This window comes from Malaclemys terrapin, chromosome 5, assembly GCF_027887155.1.
Source record: "Malaclemys terrapin pileata isolate rMalTer1 chromosome 5, rMalTer1.hap1, whole genome shotgun sequence".
In the NCBI taxonomy this organism is placed as follows: Eukaryota; Metazoa; Chordata; order Testudines; family Emydidae; genus Malaclemys; species Malaclemys terrapin.
In genome coordinates, this window is record NC_071509.1 from 46,831,000 (window position 1) to 46,851,750 (window position 20,751).

The window sequence follows — 20,751 nt, forward strand, 5'->3', positions numbered from 1 at the left end:
ACAGTTACGAGAAGGTGAGTAACTGTTTTTTCTTCTTCGAGTGCTTGTTCATGTCAATTCCAATCAGGTGACTCACAAGCCCAAGTTTAGGTGGTGGGGTTAGAGTCTTCCACTGATTGGAGCACTGCTCATCTGAAGGTTGCATCGTCTCTGGCCTGCTGGGTAATCGCATAGTGCATGGCGAAAGTATGGATGGAGGACCACTGCCGCCCTGCAGATTTCCTGAGTGGGAATCTGAGCCAGGAACACTGTTGATGAAGCCCCCGCCGTGATGGAGTGCACAGTGATTGGAGGTGCAGGAACACCTGCCAGGTTGTAGCACTCATGAATATAGGACGCTATCCATGATGAGATGTGCTGTGATGTCACAGGCTGACCCTTCATTCTGTCCGCCACTGACACGAATAACTGGACCGATTTTCTGAACATTTCGTTCTCTCGATGTAAAAGGCTAGCGCCCTGTGGACATCCAGAGAGTGGAGCCTCTGCTCCCTGCTGCTGGAACGAGCCTTACGGTAGAATATCAGGAGAAAGATATCCTGGTTGATGTGAAACTGCGACACAACTGTTGGGAGGAAAGCAAGATGAGGCCTGAGCTGAACCCTGTCCTTATAGAACATGGTGTAGGGAGGCTCTGATGTTAGGTGCCTGAGCTCAGACACACTGCTCGCCAAAGTTATCACTACCAGGAATGCCACCTTATAAGAGAGGTAGTGCAGGGAGTATGTCACTAATGGTTCAAAGGAGGGTCCCATGAGTCTAGAAAGGACCAAATTGAGGTCCCAGGCAGGGACAGGCTGACTGACATTAGGGTATAGCCTGTTGAGCCCTTTTAAGAACCGGCTGACCATAGCGTTAGCAAACACGGAGTGGCCCTCTGTGCCTGGGTGGAAGGTCGAGATGGCAGCTAAGTGCATTCTTAGGCCTGGTCCCCACTAAGCCCCCACTTCGGACTAAGGTACGCAAATTCAGCTACGTTAATAACGTAGCTGAATTCGAAGTACCTTAGTCCGAACTTACCGCGGGTCCAGACGCGGCAGGAAGGCTCCCCCGTCGATGCTGCATACTCCTCTCGGCGAGCTGGAGTACCGGCGTCGACGGCGAGCACTTCCGGGATCGATCCCAGAACATCAATTGCCTGCCGCCAGACCCTCCGGTAAGTGAAGACGTACCGTTACTGATGACAACAAAGGCCACAGTTGCTTCAGGTGGAGGAGGTAGTCCAGAATAAGTGTCACTGAGGATAGCGCGGGGACAAATGGCACTGCGCCGACCAGACTGAAAATCTCTTCTACTTGGCAAGGTGCATGGCTCACGTAGAGGGTTTTCTGCTGCCAAGGAGAATCTGTCTAAACTGGTCTGAACAGGAAAGATCCATCAGGTTCAACCATGGAGCTTTCACACCGTGAGATGAAGCGTCTCAAGGTTTGGATGTTGAAGCCGACCTTGATCTTGTCTCAGAAGAGACCCAGGAAGAGCGGCAGGGTGATCACGGCTTCCACACACGTCTAGGAGAGATGTGTACCAGTGCTGACGGGGCCAGGCTGGTGTATCAGTATGACCTGAGCTCACTCACTCGTTCTCTCCAGATCTTGAGGAGTACCTTGTGAATGAGTGGTATGGGTGGAAAGGCGTATAGGAGAGAACCTCCCCAATGGAGGAGGAATGCATCCGTGCTGGAGCCCAAGCTGTGATTTTGGAAGGAGCAGAACTGCTGGCATTTTCCTGTTGTGTCGCATGGCGAATAGTTTTATCTGGGGAAAGCTGCACCTCTGGAAGATTGAAACTGCAACATCCAGGCAAAGGGACCACTTGTGGCTGTGAAATGACCTGCTGAGGTGGTCTGCCAGCTCGTTCTGTACCCCAGGGAGGTACGACTGATCAAAATAAAAATTGATGTATCGACTTCTGTTCTACACAGAAGTCCCACAGCATGAGGGCTTCCTGGCACAGGGGAGAGGAGTGTACACCCCCGTTTGTTGATATTGAACACTGTTGTTGTATTGTCCATCACGACTGATACTCATTGTGCCATTAAGTATGCCAGGAAGGTCTGGCATGCTAGGCACACCACTCTGAGCTCTCGGAGGTTGATGTGGAGGTCCACCTGAGATCAGAGGCCTTGAGTCCTGTGGTCTCCCAGATGTGCTCTCCAGCCCAAGTCTGATGTGCCCATCACTAGCGACAGGGATGGCTGCAGAGTGGCGAAGGAGACCCCTGAGCATACCTCCTGAGGGTTGAGCCACCACAGGAGGGAGTCAAGGACCGGGCGAGGCAGGGTCACAATGGCGGGCTGGGCCATACACTGATGCAAACCACGACTGAAGAGCTCGAAGCCTGAGTCTGGCATGCTGCACCATGTAGGTACAAGCAGCCATGTGTCCAAGAAGCTTCAGACAGTTTCTTGCTGTGGTGGTGGGAAATTGTCTGAGGCCTCGAATGATATCATTCAGGGCCTGAAACATTGTTTCCAACAGTATGCCCTGGCTTGGATCAAGTACAGTACTGCCCCTATAAATTCTATCCTCTGGACAGGGGACAGAGTTGATTTTGCTTCATTTAAAAGAAGACCCAGGTTGTCGAAGGTGGCTCTGATGAATCTGACCTGACCTTCCACTTGGGTCCTTGAACGGCCCCTGATCAGCCAGTGGTCAAGGTATGGAAACACCTGTACCCAATGCCTGCGCAAGAACGCGGCGACAACTGCCATGCACTTGGTGAAGACTCGAGGTGCTGCTGAAAGGCCAAACAGAAGGATGGTAAATTGGTAGTGGGTACTGTTGACCACAAACCTGAGGTACTTCCTGTGGGGCTGAGTGATTGCGATATGAAAATATGCTTCCTTCAAGTCGAGGGTGGCATATCAGTCTGCTGGATCCAGTTAAGGGAAAATGGAGGCCAAAGAAATCATGTGGAACTTGAGTTTCTTCACGAACTTGTTGAGTTCTCGCAGGTCCAAGATAGGCCGGAGGCAACCTTTGGCTTTCAATATTAGGAAATACCGGGAATAAAATCCCTCACCCCTGTGCTCCTGAGGAACCTCCTCCACTGCCCCTAGAGATAGTAGCGACTGCACCTCCTGGATAAGGAGCTGCTTGTGAGAAGGGTCCCTGAAGAGGGATGGGAAGGAGGGTAGAAGGGCAAGAAGGCACAATTGGATGGAGTATTCCTGTGCGGAGCATCCAGCAGTCCGAAGTGATATGGGACCATGCACAGTAGAAAGGGGACAATTGAGAGGAAAAGGTAAGGCGGGGTAGATCCAGCTTTTGTTCTGGTGCACTGTCCTCCACCGTACCTTGAAAAGGCCAGTTTGGGGCTGGAAGGTGGTTTGGGTTGGCCAGAGCCCTGGCCTGAGGATGGGTGTTGTCTTTTCCTGCCACTCCTGTTCCTCCTCCGAGAGCTGTCCGGGGGGTTTTACTGATAGAACCTCAGAGGAGGTTATGGCCTAAAGTGTTTTTGCTGTGTGGCGGGAGCGTGCAGGCCCAAAGACCTGAGGGTGGCTTGTGAGTTTTCAGAGTTTTCAGGCTATGCAGCCTCTTGTCTGTCTTTTCAGAGAAAAGAGTCACACCCTCAAATGGGAGGTCCTGAATGGTCTGTTGGACCTCATAAGGGAGCCCCTAGACCCCAGTAGCCATGATCCTAGTGGTGGCATCAGCACTGTCGAACCTGGCCTGGAGGGAAGCCCAGGAGACTAGCCTTGTCTCCTCCACCAAGGCCGAGAATAGGCTCAGGAGTCTGAAGGGAGGAGCTCCATAAATTTGACAATCGCCACGCAGGTGTTATAAGAGTACCTGCTGACGATGGCCTGCTGGTTCAAAATACGGAGCTGAAGACCCCCTGTAGAGTAGACCTTTCTCCCAACAAGGTCGAGTCACTTAGCCTCCCTATTTTTAGGGGAGGGCCACGCTCATGCTGATTAGCAGTGTCCACAACAAGAGAGTCGGGAGGTGGGTGGGAGTACAAATGTTCGTACCCCTTGGAGGGCACGAAATAATGCCTCTCGTTGCACTTGACAGTGGGTGGCAAGGAAGCTGGGGTCTTGCCACAATAGTCTTAGTAAGTGGTAGGGCAACATGAGAAGGTCCTGAGGGGATGAGGATATCCACCATGGGATCAGCCTCCTTGACCACCTCCTCAGCCTTAATACCCAGACCCTGAGCAACCCTTTGCAGCAACTGTTGTAACACCCTGCTAATTCAAGTGCCAGGATTATGACTGTCCTATGCCTCGTCCGGAGAGGAGGAGGAAGCCCCTATAAGCAGCGGCTGCTCCCTGCCATCAGCTCCCAAGGGGTCCCATGACACTCAGGAAAACGACAGTGCCAATGGAGTGCCCATTGGCACCTGGGCTGTCAATGCCAAACTCGGTGTTGATACAGGCATTGGAGACACTGATGGTGCCACCGGTGCCAAACCAGTTGCCTGAGCCGACGAAGATGGCAGGGCCGTTGTCTGTGCCACTGTCGGTGCCAAGGTTGTCATCAGTGCCAAAAATGCTGTCGGCGCCAAGGTCTAAAGAGTCATCAGTGTCGAGGCCAGTGCCGGTGAAGGTGCCGCGTGTGAGTAGGTGCCACGGTGAGCTGCACAATTGATGGCGGGACGAATGTGGCTGAGGTCACCGAAGACACTGCAGAGCAGTGCCCTTGGATCCCTCCCTGGCTCTGCTGAAAGGCCGAGGGGGTCCAGAATGGCCACTTTGGTGGATTCTGCCACTGCGGTGGCCACGCCTAGAGCTCTTGCCTGTTTCTCCTTGACCTCAATCATTGGCTCCTACTCCTCTCAGTGATAGGAGTCAGACTCTGACTCTGAGGTCTCCAAGACTGAAGACCACGGAGGAGCCGAGCTTTGGTGCATCGAGAGCTTGGGGAGCGACTAGGCTCTCTGTCCGAGTGGGCCAGTGCCGAAGGACATGGAGAGGAGGAATGCCTGGAGATCACTGCCGGCTTCCCTCTTGACTGCACCTGGGGGTGGGATGGGCCCGCCAGCATCAGAGGTTCCTCCCTCCTAGGGAGCGAGAACGGTGCTGTAAGGTGCAGCAGCTCCCGAGGAACTTCAAAAGCTTCCGGCGTTGAAGGAAGCAGCAGTTGCTGGCCCATGGGGGGGGGCCCGAACGTGGGGGGCCCGAACTAAACTACCTCGCCTGGGCAGGGATCGATGCGGCTCTAATGGGGGATCTCGAGCTGTGGCCCGCCTGGGGTCTCACTTCCTTAGATTTAGCCGGAGGTGAACGACTGTCCGGCTTCTTTTTCTTCTGAGGCACCAGCGAGTGAGACCAGTGCCTGCTCTCCGCTGGACCTTGGGAGGTGCCGTGCTGGGGCCGAGTGTCCTGGGACGAGTCCTTTCTTGGCATCGAACTCGCATACCGCAGCTCCAGGGAGCTGGAAGGGGGTAGAGACCCCCAACAACTGGAGTTGAACATGCTTGCTAAAGCAAGGGTTACGGGAAGTTCCAGCCTACTGTCGCTGGCAGTAAGAAGGAACTGAGGAGGTGGCTGGTCGGCAGAGCTCTATATTGAGCACCATGAAGGCACGACTCCAGGGGGCGCCCAGACCGACCCAACAGATGCTACTAGCGGAAAAATCTTCCAGCTACCGTGCATGCGCACACACCTGATTGGAATAGACATGAACAAGCACTCAAAGAAGAACCACAGTTACTGTAGTGTAGGTAATGATTCTTTCTTCGAGTGATGTCCACACCAATTCCACTTTTAACAACTAACTAGCAGTTCTTTCAACAGAAGGAGTGAGAGAAGTCCTTACTTGAATAGTGAATTTATGTCAGCCCTGCCAAATGTGGCATCTGATCTGGATGCTGGACCTGAGAGTAGTGAGAGGCGAATATGTTGATTGAAGCTACTCTCCATATGTCAGGTATTGAAACATTTGAAAGGGAAGCTCTGGAGACTGTGTGCACCCTAGCCAAATAGGACCTTAGGGATCTTATTTGCCCCCTGATAGCAAGTCCTGATCCAGTCTGAAAACCACTTGGATAATCTCTGGGTGAAAACAGGCTCCTAACTCCTTCTGCGAAAGGTATGAACTATCTGTGGGATGTTCTAAATGGTTTTGCTCTGTCCAGATAAAAATATAAAGCTCTCATCACGTCCAAGGTGTGTAGTTTCATTTTGGCTGCAGTAGAGTGATGTCTCAGGAAGAAAACTAGCTGGCATATGGATTGGTTAAAATGAAAATCCAAAACCACCTTAGGCAAGCAAGAATTTAGGATGATGCCTAAGTGTGATTTTGTCTTTACAGAATATGGTGTAAGGAGGCACTGATTCTTCCAGGCGAGGTGATAGTTACCAAGAATGCTGCCTTTATGGAGAGATGATATAGGAAAGAGGTTACCACGGGTTCATTGGAGGCCCTACTGTAAAATGTAGATGGAACACATGGGCCCAAAGAGTCAAAGGTGTTAGCATGACTCTGAAATTGTCCATCATTAAACAAGGTTCGGGGTTTGTTATATAGAGACCTCGGTTTGTTAGTTTCATGGCAACCACACTAAGAAACTCTTCCCAAAGTTTAGAAATTTAACTAAAATATGGAAAAGAAAGGAAAAAACTACAAAAATTTATGAAGCAGTTTAAAACTAAAATTAAATAATTATATGAGAAACTTAACCAATACATATCCTCTTTTAAAATGGGACTTTGCTATCAGCTGGAGTCCCTTATTTGAGTTGGAAAACACTTCTTAGCAGGGATGGATTAGTTTTGTGGCTCATTTCCAAGATATGAAACTGGTTACTTCTCTTGCAGGAAGAGACAGGCGTGAGTGGAAGAAGACAGAGGATAGCAAAGGTGGAGAAAATACAGCTTTTGCTGATGTTCTTGAGATTACAGGAGGCAGGACAGTCATAGACAGATGCTCTGGGTGGGCAGGTCAACCACTACAGCAGTGCTCTGGATCATGGAACGTAATCTGGTTGGTCTAGTCCCTCTTCTTTATTGGTCCCTCTTAGGCTGGGCAGAGCTGGGTAGAGCTGGATGGGCTGTCTCAACTCATGGTGGTGGTGCTATGTGGTACAGCCAACCTTAGAATCAGATCAGACAGAAAGCCAAAAAAGAGGGAGAGAGAGAGAGAGAACACGAAGAAAAATAGTGGGGCAGAAAGGAACACATAATGGAAAGAGTGACAAAGCAAGATATTGTGTGTCCCTGACTGGAGTCTCTGATGGTGTGGCAGTTATGACCAGGTGTCCCCGTTGGTGTGTTAAGGCCTGGACTTCTCGATGATGCAGTGACCTTTGGGATCCTCTGGCAAAGGAAAAGTCCCTGGAGCAGAGCAGGATGAGACAGAGGTCTGATGCCTTCCTGCTCCTCCAGCAATTCCCAGTCAATTAGCCAGTCTCCATCCCCAAAAAGTGCTTTGTAAGAGCCACAAAAGAGGAATGGTGGGTGGAATAGTCCATACTTTCATTATTTTGTTAATCAATCAGGTCTAATTCCCCACATACCAAGTTTAGTCCATTAACTTCCAGTCCCATGCTTTCCTTATTTACTAGGTATGGCATGAACACAGTCCTTAAATTATATTATTAAGGCTCTTTTGTTTAGACTAACTCAGTTTGTTTTTCTCTTTTACTAATTTTTATAAACAAAAATTATGTAGCTGTCGGAGTTGGACTTCTGTTATCTTTTCCCCATCAACATTTGCTAACATTTGTTATTACAGGTGATTAAACTATTTTACAAGTTTCCACCCACTTTCCCACAGTTAGACTCACAACTCAGGTAGGCCTTCTAGGCCCCAATTACAACAACCCCATGAGACCAGTTAGGACCAAGCAGAGCGAGAGGCTCCTTGACTGAGGGAAAAAACATGGGAGAGGCTCTTTCGAGATGTTGTTACCACAAGACAAGCAAATACAGTGTAATTCTGCACCAATGGGTGTTTTAATGAAACGGCCGCTAGGTGTAGCCTAATCAAGCTGATACAGAGTCTGAATCGCTTTAGGGAGAGTCCCAGATTGCCCATCTCAATCCCAGCTAAGGCAGAAACTGTCCCTGGGTCACCCAAATGAAGAACCCCCAATGCTGTTGGGTAAGGAGGACAAATAAGAATAGGTCTCCTCCAGAGGAGGGTCAGCCCTGGGTCGATGTGGTACACAATGGAATGAAGCTGAAGGAAATGGCTGGGTCAGAATCACATCTCCCAAGCAATCTAGGACACGAAACTCCAAGCCAACAGAAAGGTTACCTCTAAATTTCATGCTTTCTTCAGCAGCATGTAGCGTACATATCTGTGTGGCCCCCAAGCAAGAATAAATAGCAGTGTAGAACATAAAGCACAGCTCTCTACTCACCCATGCCATGCCTCCCTGTCTACACTGATATTTTTAGCAGTGTAGTGTTCCACTGCTTCCTTGCTGCTGGAGCCTTTCTTCCTGCAGGAAAAGACCCCAGAAGTGAGGAAAGGCTCTGGAAGGGGGAAGGCAGCAGGGAGAGATTCCGAGGCAGCTGTCTGCAGCTGGAGCCCTTCCCTGCTGCAGGGAAAGACTGCGTAAAGCTGGAGCCCTTCCCCACTTAAGGGAAAGTCTCAGGTAGTGGGGAGCTGCTGAAGCCTTTCCCACTGACCGATATGGATATGTGTAGCTACACACCACAGTGTGGATGCACCTGATTTTCATTGTAGCATGTAGCTACATGTACATTATATGCCACCAACACTAGTGTGTAGTGTAGACGTAGCCTAAAAGGCTTCAGTGCTGAGATCTCCAGATCCGAGATGTCTGGTATCAGAATGGGGAATCGATGCTAAGGAAGTGTTTGATACAGAGGCAAGGTGGTAGTTGCCAAGGGTCTCAGTGCAAGGGATGACACTGGAGCAGCTGGTACCAACACAGTGCCAAACTCAGCATGGTCCTTTGGAATGAAGGAGCCATCTGTGCCCTTTGGTGCAGAGGCATCAGAAGAGGAGCTCTAGACTGCATGTCCTAGCACAGGAAGCCTGAGGAGAAGATCTAAGTCTCTTACTTGGAGTCAGGGATGGGTGATTTGTGTCTGGAGTCCTGACCAGAGCAGTGCTCCTTTTTCCCCTCATTCCAGAAAAACAATGCATCTTTTGTGAAGCGGACATATGAGAGACAAGAGTACCACAGTTAGCCACTGCCAAAGCCAAGATCAAGACGGCTGATCTTTCCAAGGCTTCTTGGGACCATATGTTGGGGCTGCATAGAGTTCTTCTTTAAGAATAATTTTAGCCTCACCTCCTTGTTCTTGAGGGTCCTTTAGACAAGGAGCAGCATATTGATCAACGCTCTGTTGCATGATTCTCTTCCAGGCAAATAAGAATGGCCGCACAGGGTCATAACAATAGTCCATCTAGAATAGTATCCTGCCTTCTGACAGTGACCAGTGCCAGATGCTTCAGAGGGAATGAACACGACAGGACAATTATCAAGTGATCCATCCCATGTCTTCCAGTCCCAGCTTCTGGGGTTAGATCTCTGATCATCTTGGCTAATAGCCATTGACAGACCTCTCCTCTATGAACTTATCTAATTCTCTTTTTAATGAAGTTATGCTTTGGCCTTCACAACATCCCCGGATAATGAGTTTCCCAATTGAATGTACATTGTATGAAGAAGTACCTCCTTATGTTTGTTTCAAACCTGCTCCCTATTAGTTCCCCTGGTTCTTATGTTAAGTGAAGGGGGAAATAATACTACTTTATTCACTTTCTCCATACCATTCATGATTTTCTAGACCTCTATCATATCCCCCCCTTAATCATCTCTTTTCTAAGCTCAACAGTCCCATTATTTTTAATCTCTCTTCACTTGGAAGCTGTTCCATAGCCCTAATAATTTTTTTGACCTTCTCTGTACCTTTTCTTCTTCTATTATATATTGTTTTAGATAGGGCAACCAGAATGCACAAAGTATTCAAGGTGTGAGTGTCCCATCGATTTATGTAGTGGCATTATGATATTTTCTGTCTTATTATCTATCCCTTTCCTAATAGTTCCTAACATTCTCTTAGCTTTTTTGAATGCCACTGCACATTGAGCAGATGTTTTCAGAGAGCTGTCCACGACAACTTCAAGATCTCTTTCTTGAGAGGTAACAGCTAATTTAAACCCCATCATTCTGTATGTATAGTTGGGATTATTTTTCCCTATGTGCATTACATTGCATTTGGGCAACATGAATGTTGCCCAGTCACCCAGCTTTGTGAGATCCCTTCATAACTCTTTGCAGTCAACTTTGGACTTAACTATCTTGAATAATTTTGTAACTTTTGCAAACTTTGTTACCTCTCTGTTTACCCCCTTTTCCATATCATTTATGGATATGTTGAAAAGGACTGGTCTCAATAGAGATCCTTGTTGGACCCCGCTATTTACCTCTCTCCACAGTGCAAACTGGCCATTTATTTCTACCCTTTGTTTCCCATCTGTTAACCAGTTATTGATCAATGAGAGGACCCTCCCTCCTATCCCATGACTGTGTACTTTACCTAAGAGCCTTTGGGGAGAGACCTCATCAGAGGCTTTCTGAAAGTTCAGTACGCTGCATCTACAAGATCACTCTTGTCCACGTGTTTGTTGACCCCCACAAAGAATTCTAATAGATTGGTGAGGCAGGATTTCTCTTTACAAAAGCTGTGTTGACTCTTCCCAGACATATTGTGTTCATCTATGAGTCTGATCATTCTCTTCTTTACTATAGTTTCAACAAATTTGCCTGGTACTAAAGTTACCAGCCTGTAATTGCCAAGATAGCTTCTGGAGCCTTTTTTTTTTTTTTTTTTTTTAAATCTTGATTAACATTAGGTATCCTCCAGTCACTAGTAATTCTGCAATCTCCTATCTGAGTTCCTTCAGAACTCTTGGGTGAAATAGCATCTGGTTCTAGTAACTTTTTGCTTAATTTATCAATTTGTTCCAAAACCTCCTTTACTAACACCTCGGTCTGGGACAGTTCCTCAGATTTGTCATCTAAAAAGAATGGCTCAGGTATGAGAATCTCCCTCACATCCTTTGCAGTGAAGACCGATGCAAAGAATTCATTTAGATTCTCCACATCTGGTGTGTCACTGTTAATGACCATGGTGGAATCAAAACAACAGACAGGTCTTGAAGCCAGGAGATTTGGAATCCCCAATGATGTAGGAGTACCAACCTGTATAGAGGAGGGAAGGTCTTAGGTGAGGTTTTTTCTTCCTTTTTTCCCCAACAAAAACAGAGGGAAAAATAAAATGTAAGAAATAAAAACTTAAAGCTAAATAAGTTATTGAAGTGTGTACGACAAGCTATGACGCACGAAGCACAAACACTGCTTGTGTTCCATCTTGCTCCAGGAGCAGTAGGAAGGAACTGAGTGAGGGATGCAGGCATCCAGCTCCATATGTCCTTACCTATGATAGTAGAGAAGGTGTGAAGGGTGCAGGCTATTAAAAAAGAATCTAATCTTGTATACACCAAGAGTGGAATTGGTGTGGACAATTACTCAAATAATAGATTGTTATCCTTTAACTACAGAGGAAATCTTCTCCACTTCTGGAGTAACAGTTCAGTGTCAATTGTTTCCTATATTAAAGAAAAACACTCTGATGCCATACAGAACATGGAAATAGCCAATGTCCTCTGCTACCAGATGCCACAGTTCTTACATAGACATCTGACACATTGTATGAAGTATGGAAGACAGTTTAGAAAGCATGTGATCTTCAGCAGTGATGTCTTCTGATTCTTTCTCCCATTTCTTGGGGAGAAACCTGATAATATATATCTATGGCAAATGCAACAGGGGCATAAAAAACAGAGAGGGGCGAGGAAAGAAAAGGTGATGGAAAGAGATGATAGTAAAATGAGCACATTTTCACAGTAAGCATTAATCATAGATTCATAGGACTGGAAGGGACCTTGAGAGGTCATCTAGTCCAGGCCCCTGCACTCATGGCAGGACTAAGTATTACCTAGACCATTCGTGACAGGTGTTTGTCTAACCTTCTCTTAAAAATCTCCAATGATGGAGATTCCACAACCTCCCTAGACAATCTATTTCAGTGCTTAACCACCCTGACAGTTAGGAAGTTTTTCCTAATGTCCAACCTAAATGTCCCTTGCTGCAATTTAAGCCCACTGCTTCTTCTCCTATCCTCAGAGGTTAAGGGCTTGTCTACATTATCTGCTGGATCGACAGGCAGTGATCGATCCAGCGGGGGTTGATTTATCGTGTCTAGTCTAGACATGATAAATCGACCGCCGAGCGCTCTCCCGTCGACTCCGGTACTCCACCAGGGCGAGAGGCGCAGGCAGAGTCGACGGGAGAGCATCAGCCATCGACTTACCACAGTGAAGACTCCACGGTAAGTAGATCTAAGTACATCAACTTCAGCTACATTATTCACATAGCTGAAGTTGCATAACTTAGATCAATACCCCTCCACCCGCAGTGTAGACCAGGCCTAAGAAAAAAAAATGTCTCCCTCCTCCTTATAACAACCTTTTACATACTTGAAAACTGTTATCCTGTCCCCCTCTCAGTCTTCTCTTTTCCAGACTAAACAAATCCAATTTTTTCAATCTTCCCTCATAGGTCATGTTTTCTAGACCTTTAATCATTTTTGTTGCTTTTCTCTGGACTCTCTCCAATTTGTCCACAGCCTTCCTGAAATGTGGTGCCCAGAACTGGACACACTACTCCAGTTGAGGCCTAATCAGTAGGGAGTAGAGCAGAAGAATTACTTCTCCTGTCTTGCTTACAACACTCCTGCTAATACATCCCAGAATGATGTTTAGTTTTTTTGCAACAGCTTTACACTGCTGAATCATATCTAGCTTGTGGTCCACTATGACCCCCAGATCCCTTTCCGCAGTAGTCCTTTCTAGGCAGTCATTTCCCATTTTGTATGTGTGCAACTAATCGCAGCTCAATGCCTGTCTAGCCACTACCAGATGGCAGAAGTTTGTAGGCATCATGGCATAGGAGTCTAAAGACGGATCTGAAAGAGAATAAAGTTGCAGCTTTATGGATTTTTTTAAAGGGAATTTTGCTATGCACAAGAAGTTGCATAAGAGAAAATGTGAAGGTGTCTGAGGGAGAAGCTGACTGGTAGGCAGAAAGGCTAGGAACTTTGCTGAAGGGAAGGCAATACTCTTACAGGCTACTCAACAATAAGAAACTGAGGAGGTCCCTGTCAATATGGTGGCATCATCTACAAGTTATACAGGGAACAAAAATCAATCTGCGTAGCTGTACTTCAGGGAGCCTGAAAGGTCCTGAAAAGAAGCCAGATGGGGCACATGAAACCCCTTAGTCAAATGAACTGACCAGGTGAGCCTCAAAGCCATTCTCAGATGGCACCAAGGACAGCCTCTGAAACCAAGACTCCAAATAAAAAGACTCATGTACATACTCCAGACCTGAAGGATGCCTTTTACTGGATCCTTTTAGTGAAGAATGGGCACAATGTGAAACATGGAGGCATTTGGGCATTAAGAAACCCCAGCATCCACAAAGTGGGGAGAACCTGATGCAGTCCTAAGGAATGAGCATTGCTGGAAGATCAAGGAAGCTAGAACAGAGACCTCCAGTCCACAACAACACTCCTACTTCCTCTTAATCTTATGATTGAGGCAACAGAAGAGCAAAACCAAAGCTACTACAAACATATGATGCAAGTTTGATCACAGACCAAAGGAAGTTTGGGACTGATGTGAACCCACTTAGCCAGAACTTTTCTGGTACCAAGATGGCCTCTAGCACAGATGGAGCTTGTCAGCTACCATCCAGGCACCAAAGACTGTGGGTTTTGATTTCACCATGTTAGACAGAACTGTACCTTACCCTGATGATGGATCAAAGGGTTATGGGGTTGTGTATCTGGCTGTGGAAAAATACAGCAGCATAAAATACACCAACTTTTTTGCGGGGGTGATCGCCCTAGAACTGCATGGAGATTGTCTGGAATCAAAACTGCACAAAAGCTATGCAAAGTTATCTATCTAAAATGTATTAACTATTATCTAACAATGCATCTAACATGTATGATCTATAACTCCTCTAACCAGTTAACAGAACATTTTTCATCAAAGACAAAGAAAACACTCTTTGTGTATGAAATGAAGACCCATATATGTATAGCTGCTAGCTGTGGAAAGGAAAGAGAAATGAGGCTGCTTGGGATTGCTTAGCCTCTTAGAACCTTAGCTCTGGGAACATATCTTATTTGTAGGAATATGCAGAAGCTACCTCAAAGAAAGGTGTAAATTTCAGCTTTCTTGTACTGTAGCAGACAAACAATAAAAAGGGATCATGGGGAAGGATCTTCCCTCTCTCCCCTCACCACAAGAGTCCAGGCTTAAAGTACTGACCTAGGATGGCCCTACGCTAAGAATTGAGACAGACTGGAACTTAACATACTGTTCTCACCAGGCTCACTCTGCAGCTCCTCTTACACTATAGTTTCTTATCACCTCACACCCAATGCTAACCACACTGATCTCACCTCAACAGGGGAGAAAATAGGAGCCTCCAACTACCACCAGGGGTAGTAGACTTCCCTCAGGGGTAGAAGGAAGGGACTACCAACTTCTTTTACTACTGAAAGAAATTTTGGGCTTGTCTGCACATTGATTTTGCAAAGATCTCACTACACTGGTGCAACTCCCCTACTGTGGATGCAATTATATTGATAGAAAGGGGTTTGGGACATACTAGAAAAGCTGGGGCTTTCTTCTTTATGACCGTATAAAATTCTCATTTCTAGCCCTGAAAGGACATGAGATATTAGACTTGAAAGCCATCAGACTTCAGAAGTAATTTTGGGGAGAAGGGATTCTACATCTAGAGGGAGAAGTAAATATTTCTCTAGAAAGATGATACAAAAATGCTATTTGAAGCAGTTTAGAAAGTTAGAATAAGTCCTGAGGAGATGGATTGATGGCAGGTAATGAGATTATAGGCATGTGATAAAATGAACTGGTATGCAATAGCAATACATTTATCACACTCCTGTACAATTTACCACATGGATATCACCTCCTGGTATCATATATATTTTCATAAACTATTTCCACCGTTGTTCAAGGTTTTCATCTGTTGTTTAAAGCAAGGTATTTTACATATTTCTAGGGTTTAGGAGAATCGCCTCATACCAAGCACTAAATGCTGAGTAACTTGAGACTGTAGATATATTCAATTATTTTTAATTTTAGAGATGCATAAATATTACACATTATTTATTTAGGAAATAATTGTATTAAATACTTACAAGATCTTCTATGATTTCTTTGACTGCTGCTACAGCTAAAATAAACAACAGAGGAACCAATGTTGTATAACGACCTGTTGGCGACACATCTGGAATTTGCTATTAAAAAAAGAAAAATGTATTTTATATTTGTAAGTCAAAGTGCAGTTTGATAATAAACAGAACTTAGTAATGCAAAAGAATGCTACTTTATTCAGGTTCACGTACAATTCCATTTTCTTCATCTGCACATTTTAGTCTTTCTTACTACCGAGCCTATAATTGCTTACTATTTTCAATCTCCCAAATTCATTACACTTATACCTGTTCTCATAAAATCAGAAGCAACATGTAATTAATATGAAAAATGTTTCTATTTGGGCAACTGAATTATAAAATGAAGGCATAAGTTCCTATATATTTATGATGAGATATTTTGCAGCATTCCCCTCCATCTTCCCACCACAAGGGCTGATGCTATATCTGATTTCAACACCAAGTCTGGGGAAGACACTGAGCTTTCCAGTGTCTCAGTAAAACTCTTTTGTTTAACATAAGAGATCGTTTAATACTTTTGTAATGTAGTGCTGACGGTTTTCCATCTGATGGCTATCAGACAGACCCAAAAGACATGGTATAGTAAAGCACATGAGTGGTTACATTTTTAAAAGTACTCAGAGGAATTATTCTCATGAGTGAAGTTATGCATATGCTTCAGTGTTATCAAGAACAGGGATCTAAAGTTCAACTGCCCCATGACCAGTGGAATCTATTCACTATTTTCTTTGGAGTTAGATGTAAGTTGTGCAAAGGAGGACTGCATTTTACAAAGAACTGTGTTCGGGGGGGGGGGGGGGGAATAAAAATCATGTATTAAAAAATCAAAATCAGATTTTTTTACTTGTGTGTTCCTAGTTCTTTGCATTCTTATTTTATAGTCTTATAGTCTTAGGGTATGTCTACACTACGGGATTAATCCGAATTTAGATAATTCGGATTTGAGAAACAGGTTGTATAAAGTCGAAATGAGTGCGGCCACACTAGCACAGTAATTCGGTGGTGTGCGTCCAAGTACCGGGGCTAGCGTCGATTTCTGCACCGTTGCACTGTGGGTAGCAATTCCATAGCTATCCCATAGTTCCCACAGTCTCCCGCGCCCATTGGGATTGTGGGTTAAGATCCCAGTGCCTGATGGGACAAAAAACATCGTCGCAGGTGGTTCTGGGTACAGCTTCACTTCCTCCCTCCCTCCCTCCCTGCATGAAAGCAACGGACGGCAGACAACCATTTTCGCGCCTTTTTTCCTGGGTGGGTGAACACTGCAGACTCCATACCACGGCAAGCATGGAGCCCGCTGAGGTCAAGACAGCACTCATGAATATTGCAAACACCTCGCGCGTTCTCGTGGAGTTTATGCTCAGCCAGGACCAGAAAAACGAGGCGAGGAGGCAGCGGCGGCGGCAGCGCAGCGACAAGCATGATGAGGACATGGACACGGACACGGACACAGAATTCAGTGAAACCACAGGCCCCGGTGCTTTGGAGATCATGTTGTTAATGGGGCAGATTCTATCCATGGAACGCCGATTCTGGGCAAGGGAAACAAGCACAGACTGGTGGGACCGCATAGTGTTGCAGGTCTGGGACGATTCCCAGTGGCTGCGGAACTTTCGCATGCGTAAGGGCACTTTCATGGAACTTTGTGACTTGCTGTCTCCTGCCCTGAAACGCCAGAATACCAAGATGAGAGCAGCCCTCACAGTTGAGAAGCGCGTGGCGATAGCCCTGTGGAAGCTTGCAACGCCAGACAGCTACCGGTCAGTCGGGAATCAATTTGGAGTGGGCAAATCTACTGTGGGGGCTGCTGTGATGCAAGTAGCCAAAGCAATCACTCAGGTGCTGCTACGAAAGTTTGTGACTCTGGGAAATGTGCAGGCTATAGTGGATGGTTTTGCTGCAATGGGATTCCCTAACTGTGGTGGGGCAATAGACGGAACCCATATCCCTATCTTGGCACCGGAGCACCAAGCCACCGAGTACATAAACCGCAAGGGGTACTTTTCAATGGTGCTGCAAGCACTTGTGGATCACAAGGGACGTTTCACCAACATCAACGCGGGCTGGGCGGGAAGGGTTCATGACGCTCGCGTCTTCAGGAACACTACTCTGTTTAAAGGGCTGCAGCAAGGGACTTACTTTCCGGACCAGAAAATAACCGTTGGGGATGTTGAAATGCCCATAGTTATTCTTGGGGACCCAGCCTACCCCTTAATGCCATGGCTTATGAAGCCGTACACAGGCAGCCTGGACAGGAGTCAGGAGCTGTTTAACTACAGGCTAAGCAAGTGCAGAATGGTGGTAGAATGTGCATTTGGCCGTTTAAAAGGTCGCTGGCGTTCATTATTGACTCGCTCTGACCTCAGCCAAAGAAATCTCCCCATTGTTATTTCTGCTTGCTGTGTGCTCCACAATCTCTGTGAAAGTAAGGGGGAGACCTTTATGGCGGGGTGGGAGGCTGAGGCAAATCGCCTGGCTGCTGATTACGCGCAGCCAGACACCAGGGCGATTAGAAGATCACACCATGAAGCGCTGTGCATCAGAGAAGCTTTGAAAACCAGTTTCATGGCTGGCCAGGCTACCGTGTGAAATATCTGTTTGTTTCTCCTTCATGAAAACCCTCCCCCTTTACTGACTGATTTTCTGTAAGGAACCCACCCTGCCCCTTCCCCCAGCTTTCTTTCAAACCAAATAAAGTCACTATCATTTAAAAATCATTTATTCTTTATTAATAGATTAGAAAAAGAGGGAGGGAACCCGGGTGGTATTTGGGAGGAGGATTGCTGGGAAGGAAAAAGCCACAAAGAAAAGGTTAAAAAAATGACAGCCTTTTGCTTGGGCTGTCTACTGGGGTGGAATGGGAAGGTGTACGGAGCCTCCCCCCCCGCGTTCTTACACGTCTGGGTGAGGAGGATACGGAACATGGGGAGGGGGGAGGGTGGAACAGGGACTGAAGCGGCAGTCTGTTTTCCAGCAGCCGTTCCTGAACCTCCACCAGACGCCGGAGCAGCCCCAGCGTTGCATCCTTCATCCTCTGGTCTTCCTGCCGCCATCTCTCATCTCGATCGTCTCTCCTCTCCTCACGTTGGTCCCTCCTCTCCTCACGTTGGTCCCTCCTCTCCTCACGTTCACTGACTTCTTTCCTATACTTTGAAACTGTTTCCTTCCACTCATTCAGATGAGCTCTGTCACTCCTGCTGGATTGCATAATTTCAGAAAACATGTCCTCCCGCGTCTTCTTCTTATGACGCCTTATCTGTGATAACCTTCGGGATGGAGGAGGGAGGCTTGAGGAATTTGCAGCTGCTGTAGGGAGGGGAAAAAAGAGAGAATTGTTTTAAAAGCTACATTTTGCAGAACAATGCTTATACTCTTTCACGGTGACCAACACTGTTCACATTACATAGCACATGTGATTTCTGTGCAAGGTCGCATTTTGCCTCTTAATGCTGAGTGCCTGTGGCTTTGCTGCTAGAGATCACAGGTCTGGGCAACAGAATTCGGCTTGCATGCGGCAATGGTAAGCTTCTGCGCCGTGCTTTCCCACATACCAAGCATAGCTTGTAGAGTGCTGCAGAAGCCTGGCCAATCAGCCAGTTGGGGGTGGGGGGGCAGTGTGGTGGGGCTTGTCTGGGCCCCTTCAGGCAAGTAGAGTGCTGCGGTTTTTCTGTTAACATTCAGCAGCACCAGAAAACAAACTAACCCCCCCCCCCCTCGCCATGAATTCTCTGGGATGATCACGGTACCCTCCCCCCACCGCGTGGCTGGTAACAGGGAAGATCCCTGCTAGCCAAACGCGAAAAACTCAGGGCCAATTTCCCATCTGCGCTTGGCTAACTGCAGGGAAGGATTTATTTTCCGCCACAGGCAAACAGCCCAGTAGGAACGGCCACCTCTGTCCCCTTAATTAAGTTCCCGTATTTCAACCAGGTTACCAGGAGTGATATCACTCTCCTGAGGATTACACAACAAGATAAAGAACGGATGTTGCTTGAATGCCAGCAAACACCGGGACCATACGCTGCCAGGCTTTGTCAGGCAATGATACCAGATTACTTGCTGCAAGCATGGCGTGGTCAAGTGTCCTACCATGGAGGAGGGAATAAGGATGCACTGCCCAGAAACCTTCTGGCAAGGCTTTCGGCGTACCTCCAGGAGAGCTTCATGGAGATGTCCCTGGAGGATTTCCGCTCCATCCCCATACACGTTAACAGACTTTTCCAGTAGCTACAGACTTTTCCAGTAGCTGAACTGACCGCGAATGCAAAGTCAGGCAAAGTAATCATTAAAAACCGTTTGCTTTTAAAACAAGTTTTATATTTTAAAAAGGTAAACTCACCTGAGGTCCCTTCCATGGGGTCAGAGTCTTGGGTACTGGCTTGGGAGGCTTGGGAGGGTACTTCAGTCAGGGTGATAAAAAGATCCTGGCTGTTGGGGAGAATGGAGTGCTGTGTGCTCTCTGCAAGCTCATCCTCCTCCTCCTCCTCCTCCTCTACCCCATCGGCAGAATCCTCAGGCGTCGAGACTATCCCCGACCCAGAATCCACGAACAAAGGTGGGGTAGTGGTGGCAGCCCCCCCTAGAATTGCATGCAGCTCGGCGTAGTAGCGGCATGTCCGCGGCTCTGACCCGGAGCGACCGTTTGCCTCCTTTGTTTTTTGATAGGCTTGTCTGAGCTCCTTGACCTTCACGCGGCACTGCTCAGAGTCCCTATTGTGGCCTCTCTCCATCATGCCCTTGGAAATTTTTTCAAAAGTTTTTGCATTTCGTCTTTTAGAACGAAGTTCTGCAAGCACTGAATCCTCTCCCCATACAGCGATCAGATCCAGTACCTCCCTCACGGTCCATGCTGGTGCTCTTTTTCGATTATCAGCCTGCATGGTTACCTGTGCTGATGAGGTATCTGTGGTCACCTGTGCTCTCCATGCTGGGCAAACAGGAAATGAAGTTCAAATGTTCGCGGGGCTTTTCCTGTCTACCTGGCCAGTGCATCCGAGTTCGGATTGCTGTCCAGAGCGGTCACAATGATGCACTGTGGGATAGCTCCCGGAGGCCAATACCATCGAATTGCAGCCACACTAACCCTAATTCGAATTGCTAAAATCGATTTTGGCGCTACTCCGCTCGTTGGGGTGGAGTACAGAAATCGATTTAAAGGGCCCTTTACATCGAATTAAATGGCGTCGTTGTGTGGACGGTTACAGGGTTAATTCGAATTAAAGCTGATAAATCCGAATTAAAGTCGTAGTGTAGACCAGGCCTTAAATTGCAGTAGATGTTTTGTACTTGTTTCTTTTATTAGTGTTTCCTAATTAACAGAATTTCAGATTTTAAATAAAGGTTTCTCCTGCTAAGAAGTTTCATATTTAAAATGTTCATTATACCAGAAAAAGGCAAGTCCTACATCCTCATTAACACCTTTGGTTGCAAGATCACAAAAAAACTAAAAAAACCCACAAAACTGATAAGCAAATAGCCTATACTATACGA

At 46.8% G+C, this 20,751-nt stretch overlaps 1 protein-coding gene across 3 annotated transcripts in view; it reads right to left on the reverse strand.

The window, feature by feature from the left end:
* ATP8A1 (ATPase phospholipid transporting 8A1) overlaps window positions 1-20,751 on the reverse strand; it is a 245,141-nt gene that overhangs the window by 195,485 nt on the left and 28,905 nt on the right. For all 3 annotated transcript variants that reach the window (XM_054029714.1, XM_054029717.1, XM_054029715.1), the window contains exon 4: window positions 15,226-15,324. In XM_054029714.1, the coding sequence (XP_053885689.1) occupies window positions 15,226-15,324 (99 nt within the window). The remainder of the gene's footprint in view (window positions 1-15,225; window positions 15,325-20,751) is intronic.